This window comes from Gracilinanus agilis, chromosome 4, assembly GCF_016433145.1.
Source record: "Gracilinanus agilis isolate LMUSP501 chromosome 4, AgileGrace, whole genome shotgun sequence".
Classification (NCBI taxonomy): domain Eukaryota; kingdom Metazoa; phylum Chordata; class Mammalia; order Didelphimorphia; family Didelphidae; genus Gracilinanus; species Gracilinanus agilis.
Genome location: NC_058133.1, coordinates 26,072,354 through 26,099,681, shown reverse-complemented (window position 1 = coordinate 26,099,681; position 27,328 = coordinate 26,072,354). Strand labels below are relative to the sequence as shown.

General features: G+C 40.5%; 1 protein-coding gene across 1 annotated transcript; it reads left to right on the top strand.

The window, feature by feature from the left end:
• Positions 1 to 27,328, top strand: LOC123245805 (protein zyg-11 homolog A-like). The gene is made up of 14 exons (XM_044674805.1): positions 1 to 12; positions 329 to 494; positions 8,792 to 9,546; positions 11,225 to 11,365; positions 15,057 to 15,233; positions 16,559 to 16,623; positions 16,883 to 16,982; positions 17,071 to 17,124; positions 18,403 to 18,564; positions 18,648 to 18,695; positions 22,764 to 22,961; positions 23,053 to 23,114; positions 23,532 to 23,629; positions 26,519 to 27,328. Exons 1-14 carry the CDS (start codon positions 1 to 3, stop codon positions 26,698 to 26,700), a joined length of 2,220 nt encoding a protein of 739 aa, XP_044530740.1. The 3' UTR covers positions 26,701 to 27,328.

Genomic DNA, 27,328 nt, shown 5'->3' with positions numbered 1-27,328 from the left:
ATGGATGAAATTGCACGGGGTGTGGAATGGTGTATGTGAAGTAGTACTTTTTGATTATGAAGTATTATGTTAATTAAAATTAAGAATTAAATTCTTTGCCCCATCACATTTTACCTTTTATTATGTTTATTTGTGTACATGCCTTATCTCCAGACCTGAGCACAATAGCCGGCACATATAGTAGGTTTTGGAATTTGTGTTGAATTATCACAAATGTCAAAAGTTACTTGTTTTAACTATTTGGCCAGGTCTCTCAGTTTGATAATATTTAGTAATTTTAAGTTTCTTTGTTTTAATAAAGTGAATTTGATTGGGGTTTGTTTAATAGGAGGAAGCATCTCCCTATTCCTTGGTTGACATCTGCCTGATTGTCCTGGCTACTGATTTGGAGAGATTCTGTTCAGAAAGACAAGATGGGACCTTGTGCCTGCATGAACTGGGAAGTTTCCCCCAGGAAGTAGCTGATCGACTGTTGCAGATGATGACAGTTCATGGTAATGTAGTTTATCTGGTATCAGTAGTTGAAATTTCTTTGGTATGTCAGTCTGGGAAAAAAACAGAACTACTAAAGTAGTCAGAAAAACCAAAGTCTTTAATCAGGAAGGAGGTAGGTCCAGTAATTGGCTGCTATCACCCAGCCCATCACCGAAAAACTCCCGAAAAACTCCACAGGGCCTACACCCTGGGGCCATGGGGACCAACTGCCCTAGTTGAGTTCTCCAAAGAACTATAGAATTTGGGGAACTTTAGTTTAGCCTAGGAAGTAAGATTGATTGACTTTACTATGGCTACAAAGAAATGAGAAGTCCCTGACTGGATTATCTGGGAGAGGCTGATGATTTACAATGGACACAAAACTGAAAGATCCAGCCTAGGGCTGGGCTACCTGGGTGAGGATTTTGATTCAATGGGAGAAACTACTAGGACAAAAGGGTACTTAACATTTGATTTTGGTCTACTAGTCCCACCCAACTTGGGACCATCAAATACCTAAATGTCTATTGTTCAGTCTGAAATGGCTTAAGTGGGGGGGGGGGAGGGGGCTTCTCTCAGGTTTTGTTCTCTGGAGGATTTATGACTTTGTTGTAAAAAATAATTATAAAAGGGTCATCTCTTTGAAATATATTTTGCGATGGCCTGCAGAGGAATAAATTAGAAACTGAATAGGATCATAGAAATCTTGAACTAGAAGGAAAATTTAGAGCTCTTCTAGAACCAACACTCATATTTTTCAGATGAGGAACTTGAGGGCCAGAAAGGGGAAGTCATTTGTCTGACATTTGTCATGTAGCTTTTTAGTGGCTGAGCAAGTCTCCTACTTTTAAGCCCTATACTATATGCTTACTGTTTCTGAGCTTCAGTTTTAGAGGTCTAAGGGATCTTGGTAGGTCTTCTAGTCCCTTCCCTACTCTTATTTCCTTTTTTACAGACAAAACCAAATTCCTTTTTACTGCCTACAAGGAAATAGCAAAACTGCCATTTGTTATTAAAATTTATCATTTTGTTATGAACCATGCCAACTACTACCCACCGCGTGCATGAGGAAACTGCTTTTTCATTTTTGTCTTTGTATCCCCAATACTAGATAGTTCCTTGTGCATCTTGGTTATTTAGTCAATGTTGAATGAAATTGGGCTCAAGCTGAAGGGCAGATGGAGATTTCATTTTTTTAAAAGTATTTTATTTTCCCAATTACATGCAATAACAATTTTCAACATACATTTTCCAAAATTATAAGATCCAAATTGTCTCCTCCCCTCCTGTAGATGATAAGCAATTTGATCTAGATTTTACATGTATTATCATGTAAAATATTTCCATATTGGTCATTATTGTAACAGAACACTCAGATAAAACCAAAATCTCAATATAAAACCACAAATTAATGTGGAAGTTGGTATGCTTTGATCTGCATTCCAACTCCAACCATTCTTTTCTCTGGAGGTGGATAATAATATAATAAAAATATTGTTACCTTATACAATGTTCTCCCAGTTCTTCTTATTTCACTCTGCATCAGTTCATGAAGGTCTTAACAGCTTTTTCCAAAATCATCCTGTTCATCATTACTTAGAACACAGTAGTATTCCATCACTTTCCTATACCATAATTTGTTCAGCCTTTCCTCAATTAATGGATATTCTTTTAGTTTCCAATTCTTTCTTACCACAAAAAGAACTACTACAAATATTTTTGTGCAAGTAGATGATCCTTTCCCCTTTTTAAAAAATATCTTTGGGATACAGATCTAGTAGTGATATTACAGGATCAATGGGTATTATGCACAGGTTTTGTAGCCCTATGGGTATAGTTGCCCTGGTTCACATGCAACCAACAGTGCATTATTAGTGTCCCCCCCTCCAACATTTATCACTTCCCTTTGTTGTCATATTGACCCATCTGATAGGTATGGGATGATTGTTTTCATTTGAATTTCCCTAATCAAGAGTGAATAGAGGCATTTTAGAACTTGGAAGAACCTTAGAAAAAGCAGAAAACATTGCTTACATATCCTTTACCTCGCAATACTATTAGTACGTAGTCCCAAGAAAAAAGTATCTGAAAATATTAGTGGCAATACTTCATCATAGCAAAAAAATTGCAGGTAAACCGTGCTCAATGATTGTGAAAGTTACAAATTATGATTTAAAGTGAACCATTAAAAAATTGATGGAGGACTGTGACCATTGATCAGAAAGACTTGTATAAATACAAGTCCTAGCTCTGACACATTCTGTATGTACATTGATTCATTTCTCAGTGCTCCAGGACAACTCTCTAGGACTATCTAGCTACCGGGAAGTTCCACACTGGGAGGTCCCCACACCATTGTGGTCTGGACTCAAAAAAAGTACCCTGCAGTTGGAATTTTGTTGCTTTTGTCGTGTAGAGTTCTCAACACTGATAAAAGTTGCCAATCTATTCAAGTATACCTAATATGCGCTTGGTTGTTTTAAATGATTTTTTTCACTCACTTTATTGCAGGGCTGGGAGAGATTTTATTGTGTAATGCCAAGCTTGAAATTCATAGAAATGAATCCCAAGTGAACAAACATGATTTAATTTTTCTTTAAAAGTTCAGTATTATCAAGTGTATCTTTTTAATTATAAATACAGAATGTGGAAAATTCTAAATTCCAGAAATTTTTTTTCTGAATTGCTTCATTTATCTTTGTTATAATTCTAAATCAGCCTAATAATAGATGGCATTTTTATATCACTGAGATTTGTAAAGCACTTTTTTCTGGCTGTCTTTATTTGATCCTGGGACTTCTCTGAGAGATTGGTGGGGCAATATTCTCTTTTTATGGAGAAGGAAATTGACCCACAGAGGCTTAGTTAGCCCAGGGGCACTTTACAAGAGGCAGGATTTAAACGTGGGTCTTCCTTACTCCAAGCCCAACCCTAGCCTCTTCCTCACCTAATCCACTTCAGCCAGATCCAACCAACCAGACAAAATGTTGGCAACAAGTGCTTGAAAACTTTTGTAAGAGGTATTTCCCCTGGATCCTTCTCAGTTACCTCACCCTTGTTCCTCATTAAATAAAGAACTTAAATCATTAATTGTTCACTTATTAGGTAATGATTTGCTTTAGACAACTGATAACTGATACGTATTTTTATTTAGCAGAAGAAACTAGAAATGATTTAAAATAATTAAAAACTGGAATTTCTTTTCTATTGTAGTACTTATTTCTTAAAACTTATTGACAATCATCTCTATGCCAGGCATCGAACTGGGAATGCATGTCTTTATCACTGTCAAAAAGATCTGGGCTCATCTAGCCTTCCTCAGAATTGAAAGGTTTCTTTTGGAGAATAACTGTAGGTACATTGTGTTATTACTAATATTGCCAAATGAATCTTCATTAGATCTTTTGCATCAATAATGGAAAGTTCTTGTCTTCATCTCTCATATTTCCTTATTTGAAGAGAGAGCCACAGTTCCATCTTTTTGGATATTTCTTTTATGTCATCAGTTGTCTGTGGACCCAGATCCATTTGTTCCATGTGGTCTTTGGCTCTGCTCAAAGCCCTGCTCCCAGCACTGAGGTTTCAGAAACAAAAATGAAACTGTCTCTGCCCTCAGAGAACTGATGTTCCCCTGAGAGGGTTACAGTAAATGCACAAAGAAGTTACTCAATTCAACAAATATTTAAAGCAGCACTTTTTTTTTTTTTAATAGCAGAGAATTGGAAACAAAGTAGATGCCTACCATTTGGCAAATGGCTAAAGAAATTGTAGCACCTGGATGTAATGGAATATTACTTTGCTCTAAGAGATTAAATATATGATGAATACAGACAGAAAGATCACATGAACTGATATAGAATGAATTAAGTAAAGCCAAGAAAATAACATACACAGTCACTACCAAAATGTAGATGAAAAGAACCACACCCACAAAAAGCAAAATTACACAGCTTAAGCATGACTCAGGTAAAGGGATTGAGAGGGTATCCTAGCCACCTCCTCATGGAGGTGGAAGGCTCTCAAATGTTACACATTGCATGGCACTTTTCCATTTTTTTTTTAACTTTTTCAAAGTGTTTTTATTATTATTTTCTGTTTTTTTTTTTTTACATCACCATAGAATCACTAGTATTCTTCCCCTAGAGCATAGAACAAAATGGTATTTTAAGAAAAAAGCAAGTCAGCACAACTGATTACATTATTGGCAGAGTTCGAAAACATCTATGTGTAATTTTTTGACCTTACATCCCCACAAAGGTGTGGGTTGTATATATCTTCTCATCCCAACTTTTCTTTTTTTAATGTGAAAAATCAGCAAACACTTATTAACAGGCTTCTATTTCCCAGGCATCTATCTACAAGGTACATATGATGTAATTTCATGAGACAGGCAGAGGAAAGCAGTGAGGGATATTAGTAGGAAGCAGCATCTTAAGGGTTCTAGTAAATGGAGGTGAGGTGGGGTATGAGCTAGCTATGGCTGCCCATTTGGGCAATGGGTATACCTTTCTCTTATAAACTCTGGCAGGAGTAGTTATAGCACTCTTGTATATTGGGCAAGTAAAGAAGTGTGAGATGTTGAGTATGAAGGGAGACAGAAAGGGCAGAAAAGAACCAATGGAACAGTATACATCACTACAACTCTGGAAATGAAGAGCATTTTAAATGGCAGAACTTGGATCAGAAACATTGGGTCCTCTTCTCCCCCCCAAAACAAAACAAAACAAACTTCTCATCTTCTGTCTTAGAATTGATACTAGTATTAGTTCCAAAGCAGCAGAGCATTAAGGGCTAGGCAATTGGGGTCAAGTGACTTGCCCAGAGTTACACACCTAAAGTCTTTGAGACCAAATTTGAACCCAGGACCTCCCATCTCCAGTCCTGGTGCTCTATCCATTAAGCCACCTAGGTTACTCTTCACACTTCTCCTTTTTTTAAAAAGCAGAAAAACTCATAAAAATGTAAAATTGCATGTACTTTAAGTCAATCATCTTTTCAGGGTTGGTATGTGAGTAGTGGTGATGATGATGACATCAATAGTGACAAGGAGGGGAATTCAACTGGGTGTGTGCAAGGGGTTCATAAGATATCAAAACAAAGTATTTAAAAATACAAAGAATGAATTCCCTGTTAGTATGGTGCTATACCAAAGGCTAGATGACAGTTTGTCAGGGACACTGTTAAAGAGATTCTGCTTTTATGTGGGATCTGGGCCAGAAAATGTACATTAAAATGTTAACATTCTAGACTTCTTTTCCCCTTAATATAGCAACCCCAGCATTTTGGAATTTTCTCTTTCTTCCTTTTGCACTTCCTTCTCCAATATTATTTGTTTGGGTTTGAGGTTTCCTTCTAAAAGTGCTAGATGAAGCAACATTGTTTTTAATATGAAGTAGAAAAATCATCAAAAAGCCAAGCATTTGTATACAAAAGTTCAGAAAAAGGATTATTGGTTACATAAGCTTTTTTCCCCCTTTTTATATTTAATCTGGTTCCCACAATGTTGACCTGCTTGTCTCTTCCTGTCTAACTCTCCTATTTTTTGTGTATTTTTCAGATATTTCATTGTATTCTTTTTATATCACTTAGTACTGTTCTCTCCACCCCGCTCTTCCTTGTAACAAAAACAGTATGAGGCACGACACACTCATTTTGGATTGGTTCTGTCAGGAAATGCATCTTTGTTTTGTACCTCTGGTCTTCTACTTTCCCCAAAGAAATACAAAATCATGTTTCATACCTGACTTCGGATCTGTCACTGCTCGTTGCATTGATTATAGTTCTTGGCTTTTCTTTCTATTCAAGTACCATAGTCATCATAGAAAGAGGCTCCTGGTTCTGCACATTTGACTAGGCCATTAGTCCCTTCTGAAGTTTGCTAGGGTCCTCTGATCCGTTCTCCTATTATTTCTTTGGGAGATAGCTCTAGTGGTGGTCTTGCCCAAAGGGTATGCTTTGGGTATTCCAGATTGCTTTTCTGAATGTCTAAACTAGTTTACAAACTAGCAGGAGTACATTAGGAGGGCAGCTAGGGAGCATAGTGGATAGAGCCTCAGGACTGGAGTTGGGAGGACCTGAATTCAAATGTGGCCTCAGACACTGCCTAGCTAAGTGACCCTGTGCAAATCATTTAATCCTGATTGCCTAACTTTTACCATTCTTCAGCCTTAAAATGGATACTTAGGGGTCAGCTGGGTGGCTCAGTGGATTGAGAGCCAGGCCTAGAGATGGGAGGTCCTGGGTTCAAATTTGGCCTCAGATACTTCCTAGCTGTGTGACCCTGGGCAAGTCACTTGACCCCCATTGCCTAGCCCTTACCATTCTTCTGCCTTGGAGTCTAAGACAGAAGGTAAGGGTTTAAAAAAAAAATAATAAATTGATACTTAGACAGAAGTTAAAGAGCTTTTTTTTTTTTTTTTTTTTTTTTTTTTTAAAGTGTATTCTAGTCTGTAGGTGCTGTCCCAGTCCCATTTTTTTTTTTAACCCTTACTTTCTGTCTTAGAATCAATACTAAGTATTAGGTTCCAAGACAAGTGTGGTAAAGACTAGGCAATAGGGGTTAAGTAACTTGCCCAGGATCACACAGCTAGGAAGTGTCTACCTAACTGCCCTTTTAGAGTATTTTTTAAAAGATTCTGTGATATCTAGTGATTAATTGGGAGGCACCCTTGAGTTTTGTTACATTAGAGCTCCCACAGGCATACGTGTTTGTGTAAGTATAATAGCTCTCTCTGCCTCATGCCCTCTTCGAGATTGATTTTCATTCCTACTAGTTTGAGGTGTCAGAAAAAGGTACGTTTAGGATAGAGGCCCCAAATCCTAGAATCTTAGAACCTGCTACATGATCATGAACAGATCCCTTGGCCTTTTCTGGGCTGGGCCTTAGTTTCTTCCTTAAAGACACATGAACATGGCTATGTCTGGCCTAAGGTGAATACCAGAGTAGATGGTTTTAAAGGGCTCTGTAAGCAGAGCTTGCACCCCTGTTATGCTGCCAACTTATACCCTCCACTTTTGGGTAAATGATGGAATGGTGGCTCATAGGAGAGATGCTCAGGGGGTTTAGAATTGTCATCTGTGATTTGAATCTGGGACTTCTGAGTCTAAGCTGGAGGGCTCCTTCCGTCCATGAAAGAACTGAAGTATCTGATTTGTCTTCATATTTTAAAAAATTTTAAGTTATTTCTATTAGATGAAAGAAAGAAAAAAAGTACTTCGTATATGTAGTCCAAAACCTTTTGGTAAGTGCTGGGAGGAAGGGTACAAAGGGGCCTACTGGGATTGCTTAGGAAGGAGATGATACTTAGAGGATGGGGGTGGGGGTGGGGGTGTCTGGCCTGTTCCCTGGCCATGGTAAGAGGAACCGTAAGATCTGAAGATAATTTCCTTAGAAAACTTAAAAAGAAGGCGGGGGGGTGGGGCGGGGACACGACACACCATTCATCAGCGTTATCAACATTTCCGATGTGTCTTGACAGGATCTGCTGTTTCCCACTGCCACAGTGAAGGAGGGAATTGGTTAGGATAATGCAATAGCCTTTCAGTAACATGAAGTGCTTTAATCATCATAGTTATGATAAGTGATTTAAATCCAGCCTGGAAGTAGATACTATTTAACTTTTTAAAAAACTCATTCTAAGGTTTCTTATTTTCTCAATTATATGTAATAACAATTCTCAACATGTTTTCCAAAATCCAGTTGTCTCCCTTCTTTCCCTCAACCCTTTTGGAGATAGTAAGCAATTTGATTTGGGTTACACATGTATCATCATGAATAACAAACTTCTATATTGGTCATTGTTGTAAGAAAATACACATCTGAAACCAAAAACCCAAAATAAAACCATAAACTAATGTGGAAGATAATAGGCTTTGATCTGCATTTGACTCCAAAAGTTTTTTTTTTCTGGAGGTGGATAGCATTCAGAAGTCCTTCAGAATTGTCTTGGATCATTCCATAGTATTGCTGTTCCTGTGTCCAATGTTTTCCTGGTTCTGCTTATTTCACTCTGCATCAGTTCATATAGATCTTTCCAGCTCTTTCTGAAATCATCATTCCTTACAGCACAATAGTATTCCATCACCTCATATACCACAATTTGTTCAGCCATCTCCCCGATTGATGAAGCCCTTTGATTTCCAATTCTTTGCCTCCACAAAAAGATCAGCTGTAAATATTTTTGTATAAGTAGGTCCTTTCCCTTTTTTATGATCTCTTTGGGATACAGACCCAGTAGTGGTATTATAGGGTCAGAGTAGGCACAGTTTTATAAGTTGCTATTTAACTTAACAGATCTGGATCACAATTCTCTCGTAGGAAAGCTGAACGATCGAACGGTGGGCATTTTCCAAGGCACCCAAATGCAGCTGAAACAAGTGTGCATCCGGAAGGCCAATATTTCCGCAGCTGCTTTCCAGAAAGCCTTCTGCCATCACCGAATCATAGAACTGGATGCTACTGGGGTGGGTGTGACCCTCACCATCCCAGACATCTTGAATAGCCTTGGTAGCAGCCCATGGACTCGGCATCACCTCCAATGCCTCGTGCTGAACTCGGGAAATCTGCTTCTTGAAGAGGCTGTGTTGCCGCGCTTCAGCCAGTTAATTGGCCTGCGTGTTTTAAGTGTTTCCAATATCCCCTTTCAGAACAGGGACCTTGCAGATGTGGCTTTGCTGCCGAGATTAGAGAGCCTGGACATTTCCAACACGTCAGTCTCTGACCTCTCTGCTCTCCTGGCCTGCAAAAATCGGCTCAAATCCCTCACCATGCACTACTTGAAGTGCCTGACGATGCCAACACCACAAGTCTTGGAGATCATCAGAGAACTCAAAGGCCTGGTACATCTGGACATCTCAGATGATCAGCAGTTCACCTCGGACCTTGCCTTCCATCTGCTGCAACAGACAGACATCCTGCCCAATATTTTGTCACTCGATATCTCAGGCGGTAAACAAATCACTGATGAAGCTGTTGAGGCCTTCATCCGGCAGCGGCCAGCCATGCAGTTTGTGGGCTTGTTGGCTACTGATGCGGGTTACTCCGACTTCTTTACCTCCGACCCCAGCCTCATGGTGTGTTATAATCTAATGTGCATAGGTAACCAGAGAAGGGGAAATGTAGATTTGGTCCCTTGTCCATAACTAGTGATGCCCTGCTTTGTCAGTGCCATATACTTAGCTTTCTGTGGGACTTGTTGACTTCATTGTTGTCTTTCTGCAAGCTGCCCTGCCCTTGGCAGAGGAAGGCCAGAAGGAATTAGGGGTGGAAGTCAGCTTTGGGTAAATTTCCCACCTGCTAGTGTGGGACAGTGGAAGGAGATTGAGTTGGAAATCCTGCCTCTTGTCATTCACTAACCACCTCTAGGACTCAGTTCATTCATCTGTAAATTGGGGAGATTGGACCCGATGACCTCCTAGAGCTGTGATCCCGTGATCCTGTCTTCTGGGATCTTACTTCATACCTCTAGTTTCCATATGGGTTTTTCTCATGCCTCTGAAGATAGACTGGCTGTTTAGGCAGTTCAGGAAATGGAGCTCTGAGATTGTGCTGTTTTTGAGAAAGGGAACATGGAAGTTTGGGAATATGGATTAATCATTTACTTTGAAGCCATATGTTTTGTATGAGTTATCTCCTTCCCAATTCAGCCAGCCAGCAACCATTTATTGAGCACCTCTTGTGTGCCAGGCCCTGTGCTGAGTGCTGGAGATAAAAAGAGGCAAAAAACATTCCTTGTTCTTTGGGAGCTCATAGTCTATATAAACAATAGTAATAACTAGCATTTATCTTTAAATGCTTTAATGTTTGCAAAACAATGTTTAATATTATCTCATTTAGTTCTCACTACTCTGAGGGGTTGGTTGCTGCTATTCTCATTTTACAGATGAGGAGACTGAGGCAGGTTGGTCAAATGACTTGCTCAGGATCACACAACAAGTAATTATCCAAGACTGGATTTGAATTCAAGTATTCCTGACTCCAAGCTCAGTCCACTGTACCACCTTGCTACCAATTAAGTTTATAGACTACCTTTTGAAAGGCTAAACTTTTAACCTTATGCAAATAGTTACTCTCCATTAAACATCCTTAGAAACTTTATAGTGGCTTGGAGATGATCAGGTTCTGCTGAGCCTAAACTTTAAGAGGGCCCACTAAGCCTTGGGATCCTTATGTCTTCCCATAGCCAGCTTTTGATTCATGACCTTGTGTGATAAATTTTCTTGGCCATGGCAGCAAATGAAGGCACTATGAATCTATTAATATCACATAGCTTTTCAAAATATGTGTATGGTTCCCATTGGAATCTATTTTCTTATCATAGATGGGAGGGGCTATTCAGTGAAATCTCAGACTAGAGCAATTCCAGAAGACCAAAAAGTTCACTTCTTGTTTCCTAAACACAGTCATTTTGTTGTGCCCCTTTGGTAACTGATATGTTTCTTCCTTATCTCTCCTTATTCTTTCCCATTTGCCAGTTTAAAAAATAATTTACAATTACAGGTTATTGAATAGTATTCTATTGAAATCTTTTCTAAAATTTTTGTTTTCTTTACCTTTAAAATAAGGTTGAATAAGACTGTACGAGTATCAGTACCTCCACGTAGTTTGATTCTCATATTTGTAGGTACCTTTGACTGTTAAACATTCTGTGAATCTAGGAGTCATCTCTGCAGTAATGTCATAGTTTAAAGTCTATTTTAAAAAGCCCAGAGGGAAGAAAAACTTAAATCTTCTGGACTTTTTGTTTTTAAGGTTGCTGGAGGAGCAAATGTCAGTCAGATTTCCGAAGCTCTGAGGAGATACAGTGAAAGAGTGTGCTTTATGAAAGAAGCCTTGATCCGGCTTTTCACCCAGACATTTTATATGCAAATAACCAAGCCAGCTGTTTTAAAGGTAACATTGCACCTGAGTGGAAGATGGCATGTGTAGGAAAGAAGCAATCCTTAGACTTAGTTAATGCCTAACATTGATTGGTAAACCTGGAATCTGTTGGGGTGTAGAGTTGGAGAAGAGTCATATGCTTCCTACTAGGCTGTGTTTCCTGGTGATCACAATCATAACACGCTGCCTGGGGGAGAATGACAGGTCTTCTAACTAGATGCCTTTGGGGTTTTTAAGGAGTTAATACTTTCCTCTCACCTAGGGATGGGAGATGGGCAGGGAGGGAGGAAGCAAAGGAAGGGCGGGGCCTGGCTACTGACCATTTCTCTATTGGTCTCAACTTTTTGCATCTGGGTTATAGGGAGCACACAGCCCTGGATTCAACTTCAGAAATCCTGGACTTAGTGTGACTTTGCTTAAGTAATTTCATTCCCCAGGTCTGTTTCTATAAAATGGGGAGATACATGAAAGGCATTAGGACAACCTGCTAGACCATCTTTTGTTTCTGAGACAATCCTAGGAGGCAGAGCACTTTGTAAACTAGAAAGTGCTTGCTTAAATGGGAGCTTGTGGTTTGAACTTTCAGCTCTGGGCCATTTGGTTGACCCTATTTCATTTGCTACACAAGAGTTTCTTCAGTCAAGCCAGGTATGGCTCTTGACTGATGCCTTCTTTTCTGTCTGTCTCTGTTATGTGTTTAAAAATCTCCCCTTAGTTTGGGTGCAGTTGTATGTAGTGTGTGAGAATAGAATGGAGGGACATAAATTTAGCAGTGTAGGGAAAAGTAAAAGGGAAGACAGATGGGTGTGTGGGTCTATAAATAGTTATGTTGTCTTATACAGAGTAACATGGAAATATTTGTTATAAAAACTAACCTGAACTTGACTATTATTGGTGAGTTCTTAAACTTCTTGCATTATTGCCGTAGCACTGTAGGGACTCTTTAAATTGTTGGCAATGATGATGTTGGGATAGTGGATATATTTTCTATAAATGCATGTCCTTCACACTTGATTTCAGTAACTATATCTGTTAGTTCCCCATGTTTTTATTCAAGTACTTTGTTTCATTGGACATTATGTATGAGACCACCTACTAGAGTTGTCTAGGATACCAAGATGAGTGAGTCGTGATTATTGACTTCAAGGTGCTTACAACCTTCATTGCTTTTAAATTGAACAGAAGATGAGACAAGTCTTGGCCAAATTTTCTTCTTTTTAAAATGAGAAGGCTTTCCCTCTCATCTCATTTTGGTTCAGAGGATATTAAGAGCCTACTCTGATGCATTCCCTAATGGCATGGAGGTAGTTACGGAAAATAGTCATCTAAGCTAATAGCTTTATCCTGGATTTCTATAACTCCAGAATGCAGGTTAGGATCTAAATTTCATGAGCAGTATAAAATGTTGAAGCAACACCTTTCTAGATGCTGTTGGCAGCAAAGAGATTTGTAACACCAAAACCTATTTCACTCTGAATCTTAAAACCAAAGAAAGCAAGAAGGGTACACACAGAACTAGGACTCTTAGCAAAGAAAGAGGATTTGGCACACAGGCTCCCCAGCACACACCAAAGGACTTCTCAGTGATAATGAGTTACTTTTTGTGAAAAAATCATGAAAAATACCTGTATTAATAAAGGAGAAAAGAAATAAAAGTTACATCCTGGATAAGGCATGTATCAACAACCATCAACAGCAAAAAAGCGCTGAAGTAAACAAATGCAAAAAAAAATTATGTGCAAAACTACCATGCAAGATTGTGTAATGTCCCTGTTTCTATGTTGAGTTTGACCCTCCTGCTCTAAATACATGATGCAGGTGTATTCTCTTGTTTGTAAGGATGAGGAAATTGAAGCCAGGAGAGGTTAAGTGACTTGCTCAGAATCATACAGCAACTTTCTGACGAGAGGTCGATTGGATGCGATGGGAACAGGGATAGGACTTATTTGAAGGAATAACCAGTATTCAGAGATGGGCCAGAGTAAATAGAGTAAACATGACAGCTCTCCAGATTCACTTGTAATGCCAGTCAAAATACTATGAGGTTTCATTTTAGAATTATAGAAGTAATGACAAAATGTATATTTTTTTAAATAAGCAGAAATAAATAAGGGGTATGTTAGGGGAAATAAAACTAGTCTTGCAATCATAGGCTTTAATCCATTACCAGGTAATTGTCACTAATTTTAGCTGATATCTGGGGGTAAAAATAGAGAACTAGCTCCATGTGACAGAAGAGAGGCTTGACATCCATCTAGATCTAGCTTTAAAAAGGAGTGCTTTAGTTAATTCTATAAGAAACACAAATTGGGGAAAGGGTTCATTAAAAATGTACCATGGGGAACTCAGTCAATAGGGAGCCAGAGCTAGAGACAGGAGGTCCTGGTTTCAAATTTAGACATATATTTTATGCGCAATAACTCAATGAATTATAGTTTGATGATAGTAATAATTACTTTAAAATATGGGAGGAATTTTTTCTATAGGCTTTAGGTATAAACAGTTATGATACATTTTGTTAAAATAAATATACCTTTATAAATAATAGATTGGCAAAAGTAAGAATAGGTAAAAGTGTAAAGAAATGTTAGGCATTTACAGAAGTAATTCTCATTTTACATAAATGGTCAAAGGATATGAGTAGATCATTTTCAGAAGAAAAGACAAATTTGATATCCATTTGAAAATGGTTTATTTGCATACAGAGTACACATTAAACAACCCTGAGGTACCACCTCAAATTGGCAAAAAATATATAAACTTAATTCTGAGAGAGTTGTGAAGAAACAGACGAATTAATTAATGGAGGATAGAGTTGCAGATTGGTCAGATGCTTTTAGAAGGTACTCTGGTCATCTTGTGAGATGAGCAAAGATCCAACCTAGAACAACCAGTCTAGATTAGACTAGATCAGTGATTCCCAAAATGGGCGCCACCGCCCCCTGGTGGGCGCTGCAGTGATCCAGGGGGGCAGTGATGGCCACAGGTGCATTTGGGGGTGGTGAATAACTGTAAGGGGGCGGTGATAGTATGTGACAGGGGGCTCTAAGCAATATTTTTTCTGGAAAGGGGGTGGTAGGCCAAAAAAGTTTAGGAACCATTGGACTAGATGGAAATGACTAATCTGTGCACAGAGCTCCAAGATAGGCAAAATGCTATAGATTCTTGTCTCATTCAATCCTTACATAAACCTTGGAAGGCAAATATTATGGGTGATGCTGTTCCCCTTTTATAGATAAGGGAAGTGAAGCACAGTGATTAAGAGACTTAATCTGGTTGCATAACCAGTACTGACAGAAGTATCAGTGGGAAGGACTTGATAGCCAGCTCCACTAAGCAACTGAGCCAGTATACAAACTCGATTTTCGTATTCTTGGTACTTTGATACATACATATTCAGGGTACTTAATGGTTACTATCCATCTCTTTAAAGTGCTTTCACAAAATGAGGAAATCCTTCTATGTACTTATTGTTGTTCAGTTGTCTCTGACTCTTCATGACCCCATTTGAGGTTTTCTTGGCAAAGATACTGAAATGGTTTACCATTTCCTTCTCCAGCTCATTTAACAGATGAGGAAACCAAGGCAAACAGGGTAAGGGAGTTTCCCAGGGTTACATAATTAACGACTAAGGCCAGATTTGGATTCAGAAAGATGAGTATCATCTTGTAGTAACTTTTCTTTTTTTTTTGTTCTTCTTTAGCTTGTGGCTGTAGGAATGAGGAATCACCCTCTGGATTTGCCTGTACAGTTCACAGCCAGTGCATGTACCCTCAATTTAACCCGCCAGGGTCTGGCCTTGGGTATGCCTGTTCGTTTGTTGTCAGAGGTCATCCATTTACTTCTCAAGGCCCTAAAAAATTTCCCTAATAACCAGCAGGTAATTTCATTCCAGTTCTCTGCTACTATAATTATTTGGGAGTATATGGAACCGTTCTTTCTATCATTGACTTCTTTGGGGTGTATGTCTAGCCTTGGGGTCTCTGGATCAAGAGGAAGGGACATTTTAGTCACTTTCTTTTGTGTAATTCAAAATGGATTTCCAGAGCGGTTGAACTAATTCTGTTCTACCAGCAGCATATTAGTGTCAAGGAGGTAGTTTGAAATAAAGTGTTTGACCTAACTCTTAAGAATAGAGAAAAAGGAAGAGTGCAAGAAACTGTTTACTTCTCTGGTGGGTTTCTCATCTTACTTTATTTATGCACCAAGAGAAACCTTGTGAATTAAAGGAAAAGGCACATTTGGAGAGTATTTGTTTGTGTAGTCCCCATTATTTTTCCCAAACCTTGCTGATAAAATGGACCCCACTGATGTGCCTAAAGACAAGATGGTTCAGATGTATCTGTGCCCCGTGCATTCCCATGACCCTTATGTTGTTCTCCTTTCTATCTGGGCTCAGTCATCTTTTTCTCTGTCTAAACACTTGCCAGGCTTTGAGGTCCAGCTTATAACCTTTCCTCACTACCACAGTCCACACTCCTGACCTCTCATGGTACTTTCTTCCTTTGCCATTTATTCTTAACTGTTCTTTATGTTAACATTGATGCCTATATGTCTTATCTCCCCAATTTCAATCTAAGTTCTTTTGAGGGCTAGGACTAGGCCTTAAGTTTTCTGTCCCTTCCCAGTACTGAAGTGCAATGGTCCTGCAGAAAGTAGGTCCTCAGTGTGAAATATATAGTGGTTACTGGGCAGGGATGGTCCAGAGGAACAATACCAGATCATTCTTCACTTCTTATGGACTCATTTATGTTCAGAGCTTCTTTCTGTTCCTTGATGAGATCAGGATAGGTAGTTGAGAGGGAGAGATGGTGCAGCCATCAGGGCTAGCATTTTTATTTGTAAAACTGCCTTTGATTTAGGCCCAGAGTCCAACCCTTTGGAGTTCTATGGTTATCATCATTATAACCTTGGGCAGCTCAGGAAATCCATCAGAACTGGATGTAGGATAATGGTAAGGGCGGGGCTGCTGACCGAAGTGGAATCTCCCAAGACTGATTGGTCGCAGAGCTATCCATCTTGGATCCCTCAAAGGAATTTAGTTCCTAAAGTACCCAGCGGACTTGCTCATCATAGACCTCAGGTATCATGATGTTCAAGTCTATTCTCATAGTTGAGGAATAGAAACGAAATTTAATGATTAAGACTTTGTATAGTTGGAAGTGACTTCTCTTTCTAAAATTACTTTTCTTGATTCCTAAAAAGCTACAGAAGAATTGTCTTCTTTCCTTGACCAATGCCAGAATTCTTCAAGATGTCCCATTTAACAGGCAAGTGGCAAGTTTGGTAAGCCTGTTGGGGGTACTTACTAGTCTTAATTGATTTGTGGACATTAAGTTGTCCATTGCCTTTGAAGGCTTCAGAATGTTTTCTCACGAACTTTAACCCTACACTTGTTTTCAGAGCTAAGAAATTCCGGGATTTGTATTTGATCATGGGGTAGTAGTCATGTCTGTACCCCTTCTTCCCTTCCCCCAACAATGTTCATTTGATTTAGGGGATTGGAAAAGTCAGAACTTATTTTTTCAGGTTTGATGCTGCCAAGTTTGTTATGAAATGGCTTTGTAAGCATGAAAACCCGAATATGCAGACAATGGCAGTGAGCGTCATCTCTATTCTAGCCCTTCAGGTATGAAATTTGGCAGTACTGGGCCAGGTCTCAATCTTTCCCAAATTTTGATGGAATGAAGCTAATCAATCCTTGTTTGTGCTTACAGCTCTCTCCTGAACAGACAGCACAGCTGAAGGCAGAGCTTTTCATTGTTGTCAGGGTGAGTTGACAGGCATGTTTTCTTTTCCATTTTGAGTTTTCTTGCTATAGCCAGCACACTTACCCGAAGTACTAGACTGCTAATTTGTGGTCAGATATCCACTACTACCTTTCTCCAGTGCCTCAGCACAGCAGACATGACTCTAGGTCTCATTGACATGCCAGTAGCTGCAGTTTGGGGGGTCGTGTTTGGGGGTACAAGCCTGGCTAACACCAGAGAGCCTCTTACCAGGGGAAGGATCACTATGCATGGAGTGTGTTTGGCCATAGTGACCTCTTCAGCTCTGGATAAGTTGTAAGCTGCCTCTGTACATATATAGATTTCCTTACAACCTTAAAGGAAGACAACATCTCTTAGCCCAACACATAGCAGGCACTCAGTCAGAATTGATCGGTTGGATTCCTGATTCAGCCTCACTCACATTCAAACCTAGAACAGGACAGTTTCAGAAATATCTGAGGATGAAAAGTCTTAAGATTTGTTGAATTTTTTTTTTTAAGGCTTTATGCTGAATTAATGAGGATTTATGAGATGTAGTTCTCTTTCCATCTCTGAATTCTAGTGGCACTTAATCCCAAATTATTTAATGTTCAATTAGATATTACTTACATAATTACATATTAACATAAATCTGATTTTCTCAAGTGGCACTCCCTAAAGGCTGTGGATTAGGCCAATGTATGGGTGATCTTTTCTGACCTAGACTGCTATGACAGAATGTGGTATATAGACAATGATGGGCATCATCTTCTTAGTGTAGATGAAATGATAAATTTTTTCTCTACATGTCATCAGATTGAATTGGGAACTGACACAGCTTCAGATATGATTTGCAGTTGGCATTAATTGCTTCCAGAAATGGTCTAATCCAGTGATGGCAAACTATGGCATGTGTGTCAAAAAGGGTACATAGAGACCTGTAGGCACATCTGTAGTTGCCCACTAGAGTTCATTATTAGAAAGCCAGAAGGACTTGGGGTGGAACTCTTCCCCTCCCTCTCTCCATGCGCCTGAGGACATTCCTCACTTCACTTACCCCTCTGCCCAATAGCCCAATGGAACACTTCTCTCCTGTCTGGGTAAGGGGTGGGGGAGCATGAAACTTGGGGGAGTTTCGGGGGAGGGGGCATAGCACTCCATCTCTAAAAGGTTTGCCATCACTGGTCTAATCTAATGAAACATTTGGGACCAAATGATATACCTGAGCCATGAAGTCAGATTTTTATGACAATTTGAGTGAAGGCAGGACATGTCATTCTTCCTCTTTTTTCTTTTTAGGAGCTTTTGGCAATCGTAAAGCAGAAGACCTCTGAGAATTTAGAAGATATTACCCTCACGTTTACCCTGAGAGCACTGTGGAACCTCACTGATGAGTCTCCAGCCACCTGTATGCACTTTGTTGAGAATCAAGGGTTGGCCATCTTTGTGCAAGTATTGGAGGTACCAGACAGAAAGGGTGGGCTTTACACGGAGCTCCAGTCTTCTCCATGAAGTTACTGATCACGAGATGTTTCTTTTGACAGACTTTCCCATCAGAATCAACAATACAAACCAGAGTTCTTGGCCTTTTGGTAAGATATGTAGGAATTCCGTGGAATTAATTATGGCAAATTCTTCCAACTAATATGAACCGCATTCAAGAAATTTTTTAAATTAAAAATATGAAAGCAAAATGTAAGAAACCTATATCTAGGGGGAACATGATCTCCATGAGTAGGATGCTGAAAATCCTATTTGTGACATTTCTTGGTTAACCTTGGACTTAGTCTCCTCTAAAAAATGGAAATCATCATATTTTCTTGATTTGCCTCACAAAACAGGGGTATATTATGTGGAAAGAGATTTAGAAACCTTGAGGAACTATAAAAAGGACATTCTAAGAAAAGTGATAAAAACCTAAAACTAGGCCAATAACACTCAGCACCTTTCTCTGCCAGGGCATAGTTTTTAGAACAGTGTAGCTCCCCGATTTCCTTCATTTCCCTCAGATCCTTCACCAAAGCCTTCTTCCAATACTTGGTCATAGGCTGGTGGTGACCTTTGGTTCTCCAAGGTTAAGCCAGGGAAGCAAAGCAGTTTAAGACTTGGAATGTAGAATCAGGGATGGACTATATGGTGAAAGGAAGACCCCCATCCTGAAATCCAGTTCCAGAACTGAAAAACTTGCAGTGGGCACTAAAGAGAGCTGTAGAATTAAATGAGATTGTCTTTGCCCCCATTGAGCTTACAGTCTTATTACATAATGTTACATTGATTAAAACTGGAATGTGTTTGAACAGAAAGGGAAAGCATTTGTTAAGCACTTGCTATGTTGCTAGTTCCCTTCCATTTTAGTTAGGACAGACCACACCTAGAGGATGTTTTTGCTTTGGGGCAGAGGGTGAGACCCTGGAACAATGACAGGTCAAATGATAGCACTATAAGATTGGGAGAACACTGCCAGGGGCAAATGGCAAGACTCAGTAGTCCACCATCTTATCCTATTGTGTGTAATTGGTCATCAGTGTGAAAGCAAGCAATCATTTTGGCTACCAATGTCTAAGGAGAATACAAGAAAAATCTGATGAGAGCAGAGGAGGGAGAGCCTTTGGTTTCCTTATTAAACCTTTGTTATGTTTGATGCATTTAAAAACCTTATTTGAGAAATCCATGGACTTCAACAAAATTTCTAAAGAGTTCCTGATGCTATAAAGGTTCAGAACTCCTGACCTTTAAAAGTTTTCTATAATTTTTTTTTTTTTTTATCCTGGGACTCCATTCTAGGAGCATAGGGCCACAACCAGTAGGCAATGGGACACACAGTCGCTCAGGGTCACCCAGCTGGGAAGTGTCTGAGCCTGGACTTGAACCTAGGACCTTTCGTCTCTAGGCCTGGCTCTCAATCCACTGAGCTAGCCCAGCTGCCTCTGCTTTAGGTTGCAGTTTCTTTAGCAGATGTAGTTTTTACAGGGTGGGGTTGCTAGCCCCACGCCCAACCCTCCTCCTTTTTTCATCCGGGCAGTCCTTGGCCCAGGAGTGGTAAATAAATAGTGGTAAAAAAATAAAATTATAAATAATAGGGTAGTAACTTCTGTTCAGATGCAAGTTGGACTTTTGACAGACTGAGGGCTTTTCCAGCATCATATTCTGAAAAGGGAGAAATGACCGAGACTCAGGAAACTTGGGTGTGAGAACTTACCTCCTTTTCTATATTTGTAAAATGGAAATAATAATATTTGTGCTATCTCCAGAAAGGGCTTTTTAAACTATAAAAGCTATAGAATTATGAGCTTGCTATGGCATTTTTCACGTTAGCACCAGATGGTTGGAGTAATTGGATCATCTTGTCTGGAGGTAAGAAGGTCTTTAATTGCTATTTCCTAGGCATTTATCACCTGTATCAGTATGCTGTCTGAACAAGGGTTTTCTTTACCAATGGTGGACACTGAAATTTGACCTACAAAATAAGGCCACGGATATGATATGGATATGATAATACCACATAGAGTAGGTGTGATATGATACAAAGTATAGTGGCAAGCACCTTAAGCTGGGAGTCGCAAGACCCAAGTTATGTACTCCTGCTTCCAGGATAATCTAAGTGACCACGGTCAAGTCACTTCTGAAACCATGCTGATTGGGAAGGAGACTTAAAGCACCCACTTTACTATTCTAAATTATCTCTCTGGAAAGAATGGAATGTGTGCAAAAAGGAGCACAAGGCAGAAGTTGGGCCACTAACCTGACAGATATATTCTCTTCCATCTCTGAGCCCATCAGCCACGGATTGGATGAGATGGAGAAGCACCTCTGGAACTTTGACCTTCTGTTCTCTGAGGTCCCTTCTGACTCACAGTTTTCTTTTAAGGCCTTTTCTCTTGCTTTGCTGCTAGACATTCTGAATTCAGCCTTTCAAGTATATTCCAAATGCTGCCCCTTATAGGAAGCCTTCTCTGTTTCTGCCTAGATAGTTATAAACTTTCCTTCATCAGACCCTATTTAGCCTTTTTTCTCCTCTCTTGTTTGATACTGGCAATTTCCAATTCAGCTCCACAGGAAAGATGATATTTTGTTTTCTAAGTATTCAATAGATGCTTATTTGTCAAGTTATTCAGAGGAGGGGTAGATTGTTTAAGAATTTTCTAACACCATGGATTCTTTCCCACCTGACAGGTGAAAGGGGAGGCCATTAGTCACCAGGACTAGTCTTTAATCATTCCATCTTTCCCTGATCCTTTGGACCCGCTAACCCTGTTCTTTGTCCTCTCCATGATCTCCATTTGCAATTTGTACAATATATGGAAATGTAAGATCACTCTAAAACAGAATAGAGCATTAAAACTTTTAATAGCCAAAATTCATATTGCTAAAGAGGGTGGGCACAACTACTAGATGTCCATCTAATTTCATTTGTAACAGGCTAATCAGTTAGGCTCCTCACCCTAGGTAGTATGACATAATGAGAATCTCAGTAACTTTTCCAAAGGAACAGCTTCAGCTTTTGTTTATAACCCAAAGGAACCCATATTTTTATGATAGGTATTTTATTGATTTTAATTGCCATGTTCTTGTCTTTCTTTGTGTCTCCAACATTGCAGAGGAGCCTTTTTTGAGTTCTGGGGTCCATGCCTTCAGATTCAAATCAAAGAATTCCAGGATTTTAGAGAGGGAAGGAACTTGAAATATCTCTGCTTATTATAATAAACCCAATAAGTAGTCATCCACCTTTTTAACTTGAAGACCTGATGAAATAGAACCCACTATTTTCGTATAAATGTTTCCCTTTGCAACCTCTCCTATTGCTTCTAATGATTTCCTACAGGGCCAAATGGAAGGACCATCAAATTGTCTCTGAGGATGCTGCTGGGAGAGAGGGTACTAAATTGGCATGATACATGGTTTGGACCAAAGAGCTTTCAAATAACTGTTATATTCGTGCTTTAAGAAGCATCAAGAAGTTGAGAGACCTTAGAGAAATGACTTTTTGGGGGGTTCCAAGGAGGACCAGAACTGCTTAGCTACATGAGCCTTTTGTTGTGAGGATACCCTAGGTCCCTAGATTCTCTAGTAAACTATGAGTTGGAAGAAATCGTAGCCAGGTCTGTGAACTACATATTTAATAAAGCACAATAAATTGCTGGGAGTGTGGATTAAAGAACCATGTGGGTACTCCTGGGTTCTAATCCCAGATCTGACATTTAGTGCTTAGGCTCTCTTGAATCCGTTTTCTCCCTCTGTGTCTCGGTTTCCTCATCTCTAAAATGAGAGGGTTAGAATAGACAGTCTCTAGGACTCCTTTCTGCTCTAGGTGCCCGAGAAATGCTATTAACAGCCCAGGAAAAAAGTTCTGAAGAAATTATAGCTGTCTGGAAGGGAATTAATTGGCTGTCACAGGAAGATGAAGAGGTTTCCAAACACTGGTTAGCCAGTTGGGGGGATGTTCACCCTTGAAGTCCCTTCCTACTCTGAAATTCCAGGGACTCAGAATTTGATTGTTAGAAAGGATCTGAGTGGCCATTTACTCCATACCGTTTGGTGATACCTAATTTGATAAAGTAGTAAATGTCTAGTCAATAGAATGAGGGAGGAAAAGCGAGATGCTGATAATCGTTCCTGCTCCTTTCCCATCCCCAAGTCTTGTGGGTCTGTCTTGTCTGTAGAACAATGTTGCTGAAGTCAAAGAATTGTCCTCTGAGCTTATGATGAGCAGCCTGATGACCCATGTGAGCCGACTACTTCACAGTGTGGAGATGGAAGTGAGCTACTTTGCAGCTGGAATCATTTCCCATCTCATCCCTCTGGGGGAGGAGGCGTGGACCCTGAGTGGCTTCCAGAGGAGCACTATTTTAGATGATCTGGTAGGGGAATACCCCTTCTGACCCAGCCTGACTCTGAAGCCTGGCCTGCTAGGCCCCATGTACTGACAGTTGCTTGTTCTTATCTTTGCAGTATATGACAGTGCTGAAGTGGCCCAGTCCAAGTTGTAAGATGGTGGCACTGGTGACTTACAGGTGATAGTGGGGTTGACTCATCATTCAAAATATTAAGCCTCCCCTTTCCATAGTAACTAAGCTTCTATTGGATGCTTGGCATTGTGTTGTGGTGGGATGACCTTTAGAGCTATGGCTTTTCCATTGACCCCATGACTTGGAGGAGATTATTCCATCGCTTGGCACTTTTTGCTTTCTCATGTATGTATGCCTTAATGGTAATCCTAGGGATTTGAAACACTTTATAGTAGTCAAACATTAGAAGTGGGTAAATGATTGTTAAATCCAAAAGGAGGGAGGGACAGTGAATTTGAGACTAAAATAAATGTTAATTTGTTTTTAATTGGAGGAAAATATTAATCATTTCCCCTACCTCACTTACTCCCAAATCACCAAACGTTGGCCTAATTTCTAAATGTCTTTCTTTGGAACCCATAGGTCCTTCAAGTCGTTTTTCCCATTACTTAGCAACTTCGCAGTTTTTGAGATTCAGCTCTGGGCACTGTGGGCCATGCATCACGTCTGCAGCAAGAATCGTATGTACTGGGCGGGAAGAGAGGGGCAGAGTTTTAAGCCACATGACTAAGTTAACCCTTTCAGCCACTGCCCCATTCTAGACTTTGGAGGGGCAGTGATTTGAGAGAGACTGACTAGGCTTGCCTCTTATCTTCCCTGATCTGTGGCAGGAGAATTTCTTTAGGATTTTTTTTCCCTTTAAGTTCAGCTTAGCAAGGAGAAGCAGGTCCAAACAGACTATATTTTAGGGAACTCAACAGCACGGGTAATATGCTGGCTAAGTTGATTTTTGCTGCAGTTTTTTTTTGTTTGTTTGTTTATGAAAGTTTATGAAAGGCCTACTCTGCTGAATTCAGGTACAAAGACAAAAATAAAATAAGCTCTACCTGCAGGGAGCTTGCATTCTGCTGGGAGTGACCTACATCAGGATGCACCCTTTATTTGTTCACCAAAAGGAAAAAATAGATGTCTAGCAAGTTGGAGTGGTTGGATGGAGTGGTGTCAGGGCTAGATAGAAGGGATAAAGAGCCTCTGCAAAGACATAGGCATGGGAGAGGAACAGACTAGCAGGTCAGTCCAGGAAGAATAATTTAAGAGATGGCAGCATGGGGGGGGGAGAGTAGGCACTGGGTACCACACTGAAGAGGTGGTGTTTGAATTGAGACATTTAAGGTACGATGTGAAATTTTTGAACAGGAGAACATAATGTGGTCCAGCCTATATTTGAGGAATATTAATTTAGCAGCCCATGCAGGAAGGGTGGAATAGTTGCAGTGGTCAGAATGAGAGGTGATGAGATTCTTGAATGATATATTTAAAAAATGGAAGTGAACACAAGTGGTTGCTGGGTGAACAGAGGAAGGGGCTGTAAGGGAGAAGTTTAGGAGTTAGAAATGGTGCTATTTGGCAACTGGTCTGGATATGTTGGGGAAGATTGACCCCAAGTTTGGGGACCTGGCCATGCCTTAGGAGATTTGCAGGGGGCAGGCTTGGTGAGAAAGATAGTAAGTTGCGTTTTTGTTGTGTTGCGTGGTCTGAGATACATATCTACAAAGATGAATATAAAAAGTATTCTGAGTAATGTTGGCAGTGTTAAAGGTCTGGATGAGCTTAGGCTGCTATCTGACAGAAGTGAGATTATAGGAGTGGTGGGGTCCCATTGAGAATAGAGTATAGACTTTAGGCCAGCAGACTTGACTTCAATTCCTGCAAGATTTCTGTGAATTTCTTTGAGAGGAGCAGTGAACAACAAGAAAGGGAAGCATCAGTGGCAGTCAGCCAGTATGGCAGCATCCCAAGGGGACAGTCAGTGTGCAGTCAGTATTGAGTACCTACTGTAGGTCAGGTATTATGGGAAGGGAATGTGTTCTAGGCAGGGGGGATGGTTTGTACCTGGCACCTGTATTTCTCTGAAGAAGGCTTATCCGGATGCCCCAGTGAGTGACAAGGAGATCAGAAGAGTGGGCACATGGATGGAAAGCAAACCAGGATACCATGCTGAGGCAGGGGGTTCAGGTGTCAGAAAGTTAAGGGGGAGGACCAAGGAAAAATAGTTCATTTAAGGGTTGAGAAATTGGTGTTAATCTCAGAGCACTGTGATTAAATGTTAGATAGCCAGGAATGGACAGCTGTGCCAGTGATGACCAGTTGGCTTCAGGCTGCATTGGGCCAATGGGGGTTGTTGGAGAATGCTGGAAGGGGTCTTTGTATTGATTCAAATCTTGCTCAGTTTTTTTCTGAACCTGCGGATCTTTCTGCTCCAATGGTCTTTTCTGTTTACATTTTCACTTTGACTTGTTGCTGCTGACCCCACAAATTGTCATTAGAGATCAATGTGAAGTCTTAAAATCAGATTCAAAAGAGAAATTGTATTCAGTACTGAATGATTGGGAAGAAGCATTTAGAAAGAGATAGTAGAAAACAATTTGGGAGAATGGTAGTCAGCAACGTGATGTGACATGTAGGGAAACAAATATAGTCTTGAGCGCCATTTCCAAGGATCTGTTGCCTGCCCGTTGAGTACTGTATGCTTGGAACAGTATTCCCAAACTGGATCTCGTCTAGAAGAGGAGGACCAGAATGAGAGAGGAAATTTAGACTGAGCCACCCAAGCAGCAGCTATGGGAACCTGTCATTTTGGTTGGAGACAAGGAAACTGTGAGTGTTTGGGGTAGTGAAGCTCTTCAAGGGTTCAGACTGTGGGGCAGCCACTTGTGCCAGCTGCCATAGGGAGAACACTGAGGTGTCCAAGGAAGAGTTGGTCTCAGAATGTTTGACCCCTTCCCCCTTATTGAAAATGCTGGGTAGTTAATTCTGTTCTGGAAATCCCAAGACTGGCCCTTTATATAGGAATTGAAGAATCTGGCAGTAGGCTTGTTATGCCACATATCATTGATTGGTTCTACCGAAGCACGACATTAGATGAGAATAGAAGCCTTCTCCTTCCCCAGAAAGGTGTCTTCAGGCGCTGGCTAGGACTGTGACTTTAGTAAGGCATTCCTGAATGGCATAGGAACCCCATCATCAAATATTTACTGACTCAGGCCCTTCTCTGACATGTGAGAGATCCTAAAAAACTTTGAAAAGTGATAGAGGAAAGATTTTGGGGGCTAAGGATCAATTACCTAAATAAAGGACAAGAGGAGAGGGCCTTTTCGGTGGGGATGGGGGTTGGAGGGCAGGAGGGTGGCCTAAATCTCTGGGAATAGATCCTGGAGCATTGTCAGCAGGGCTAGTCCTCAGTGCTGTTACTTATGATAGAGTCTTGGTTTGAAGTTCTGCCATCCTGAGTGTAACCCTGTTCATGGGGCTCAGAATGATAAGAGGCTGGCAAGAAGGGAGTATACTCTTGTGTCCAAGGGCTCTCAGGGACCTCATTGCCTGCCTCTTTTCTCTATTTGTTCTTTTAGCCACCAAGTACTGCCGGATGCTCATGGAAGAGGGTGGACTGCAGCTCTTGGAAGATATCCGAGACCATGCCCAGGCAGAGCCCCACGTACACCAGATCGCTGTGTCTATCCTTGTAGACTTTCACATGCATTTTATGAGCTACAGGAAGTCCCCTGGTTCTAAAGTGCCTCTCCAGACATAAGGAGGCACCTGAGGAGCTCTCACCCTCTGCCTTCTCACCTGCTGGCCTTCGATTGAATGTTTAACGGCTGCTGCAAGCCTTTGAGTCTGTGAATTGTTCAGTTGACCTTGATCCATCCATTGTCCTGGGCTTACAAAGGTGGAGGTTTCTTTGGCTTAGGCACAGCCAAGAATCACCAGCAGATGACTTCATGGGCAGGGAAAGTGGTTCTGACTAGTGGCTATTTTTGGGGAAAGAGAGCCACAGGCTTTCACTGTTGACAAACTCCTGAACTGGAGCCAAAATAATATTTAAAATGTTACTGTTTACTCTTGGCAAGGCCATGGTGGAAAGTGCCTGTTAAAAGGCGGTTTGTTCCCAACCCATGTGGAGACTGAGAATTGTTCTCCATCTTGGGCTTATTTGCTGGGCTGTCAGAGGGTGGGGGAACCCTAGGTGGCACTGGACGCTTGGGCAGGGATGCTGGGGGATCCCACATTTCACCTCAAGGGCCTGGTTCCCAGGTCACTCCAGCACTGGTCCTAGAGTGAAGGGCCTTGGGGAAGTCACCTGATAAATGTGTCATTTTAGAAATAGAACCTTTATTTGGCTTTCATTTTTTTTTAATAAAAGTTTTTTTAAAAAATAA

Bases quoted from the DNA above. Each gene is read 5' to 3' on its own strand.
- LOC123245805 (XM_044674805.1), top strand. The intron at 18,565-18,647 runs GTACCAGACAGA...TTCTTTTGACAG, and splicing joins TCTTTGTGCAAGTATTGGAG to ACTTTCCCATCAGAATCAAC. The intron at 22,962-23,052 runs GTAGGGGAATAC...TTATCTTTGCAG, and splicing joins GCACTATTTTAGATGATCTG to TATATGACAGTGCTGAAGTG.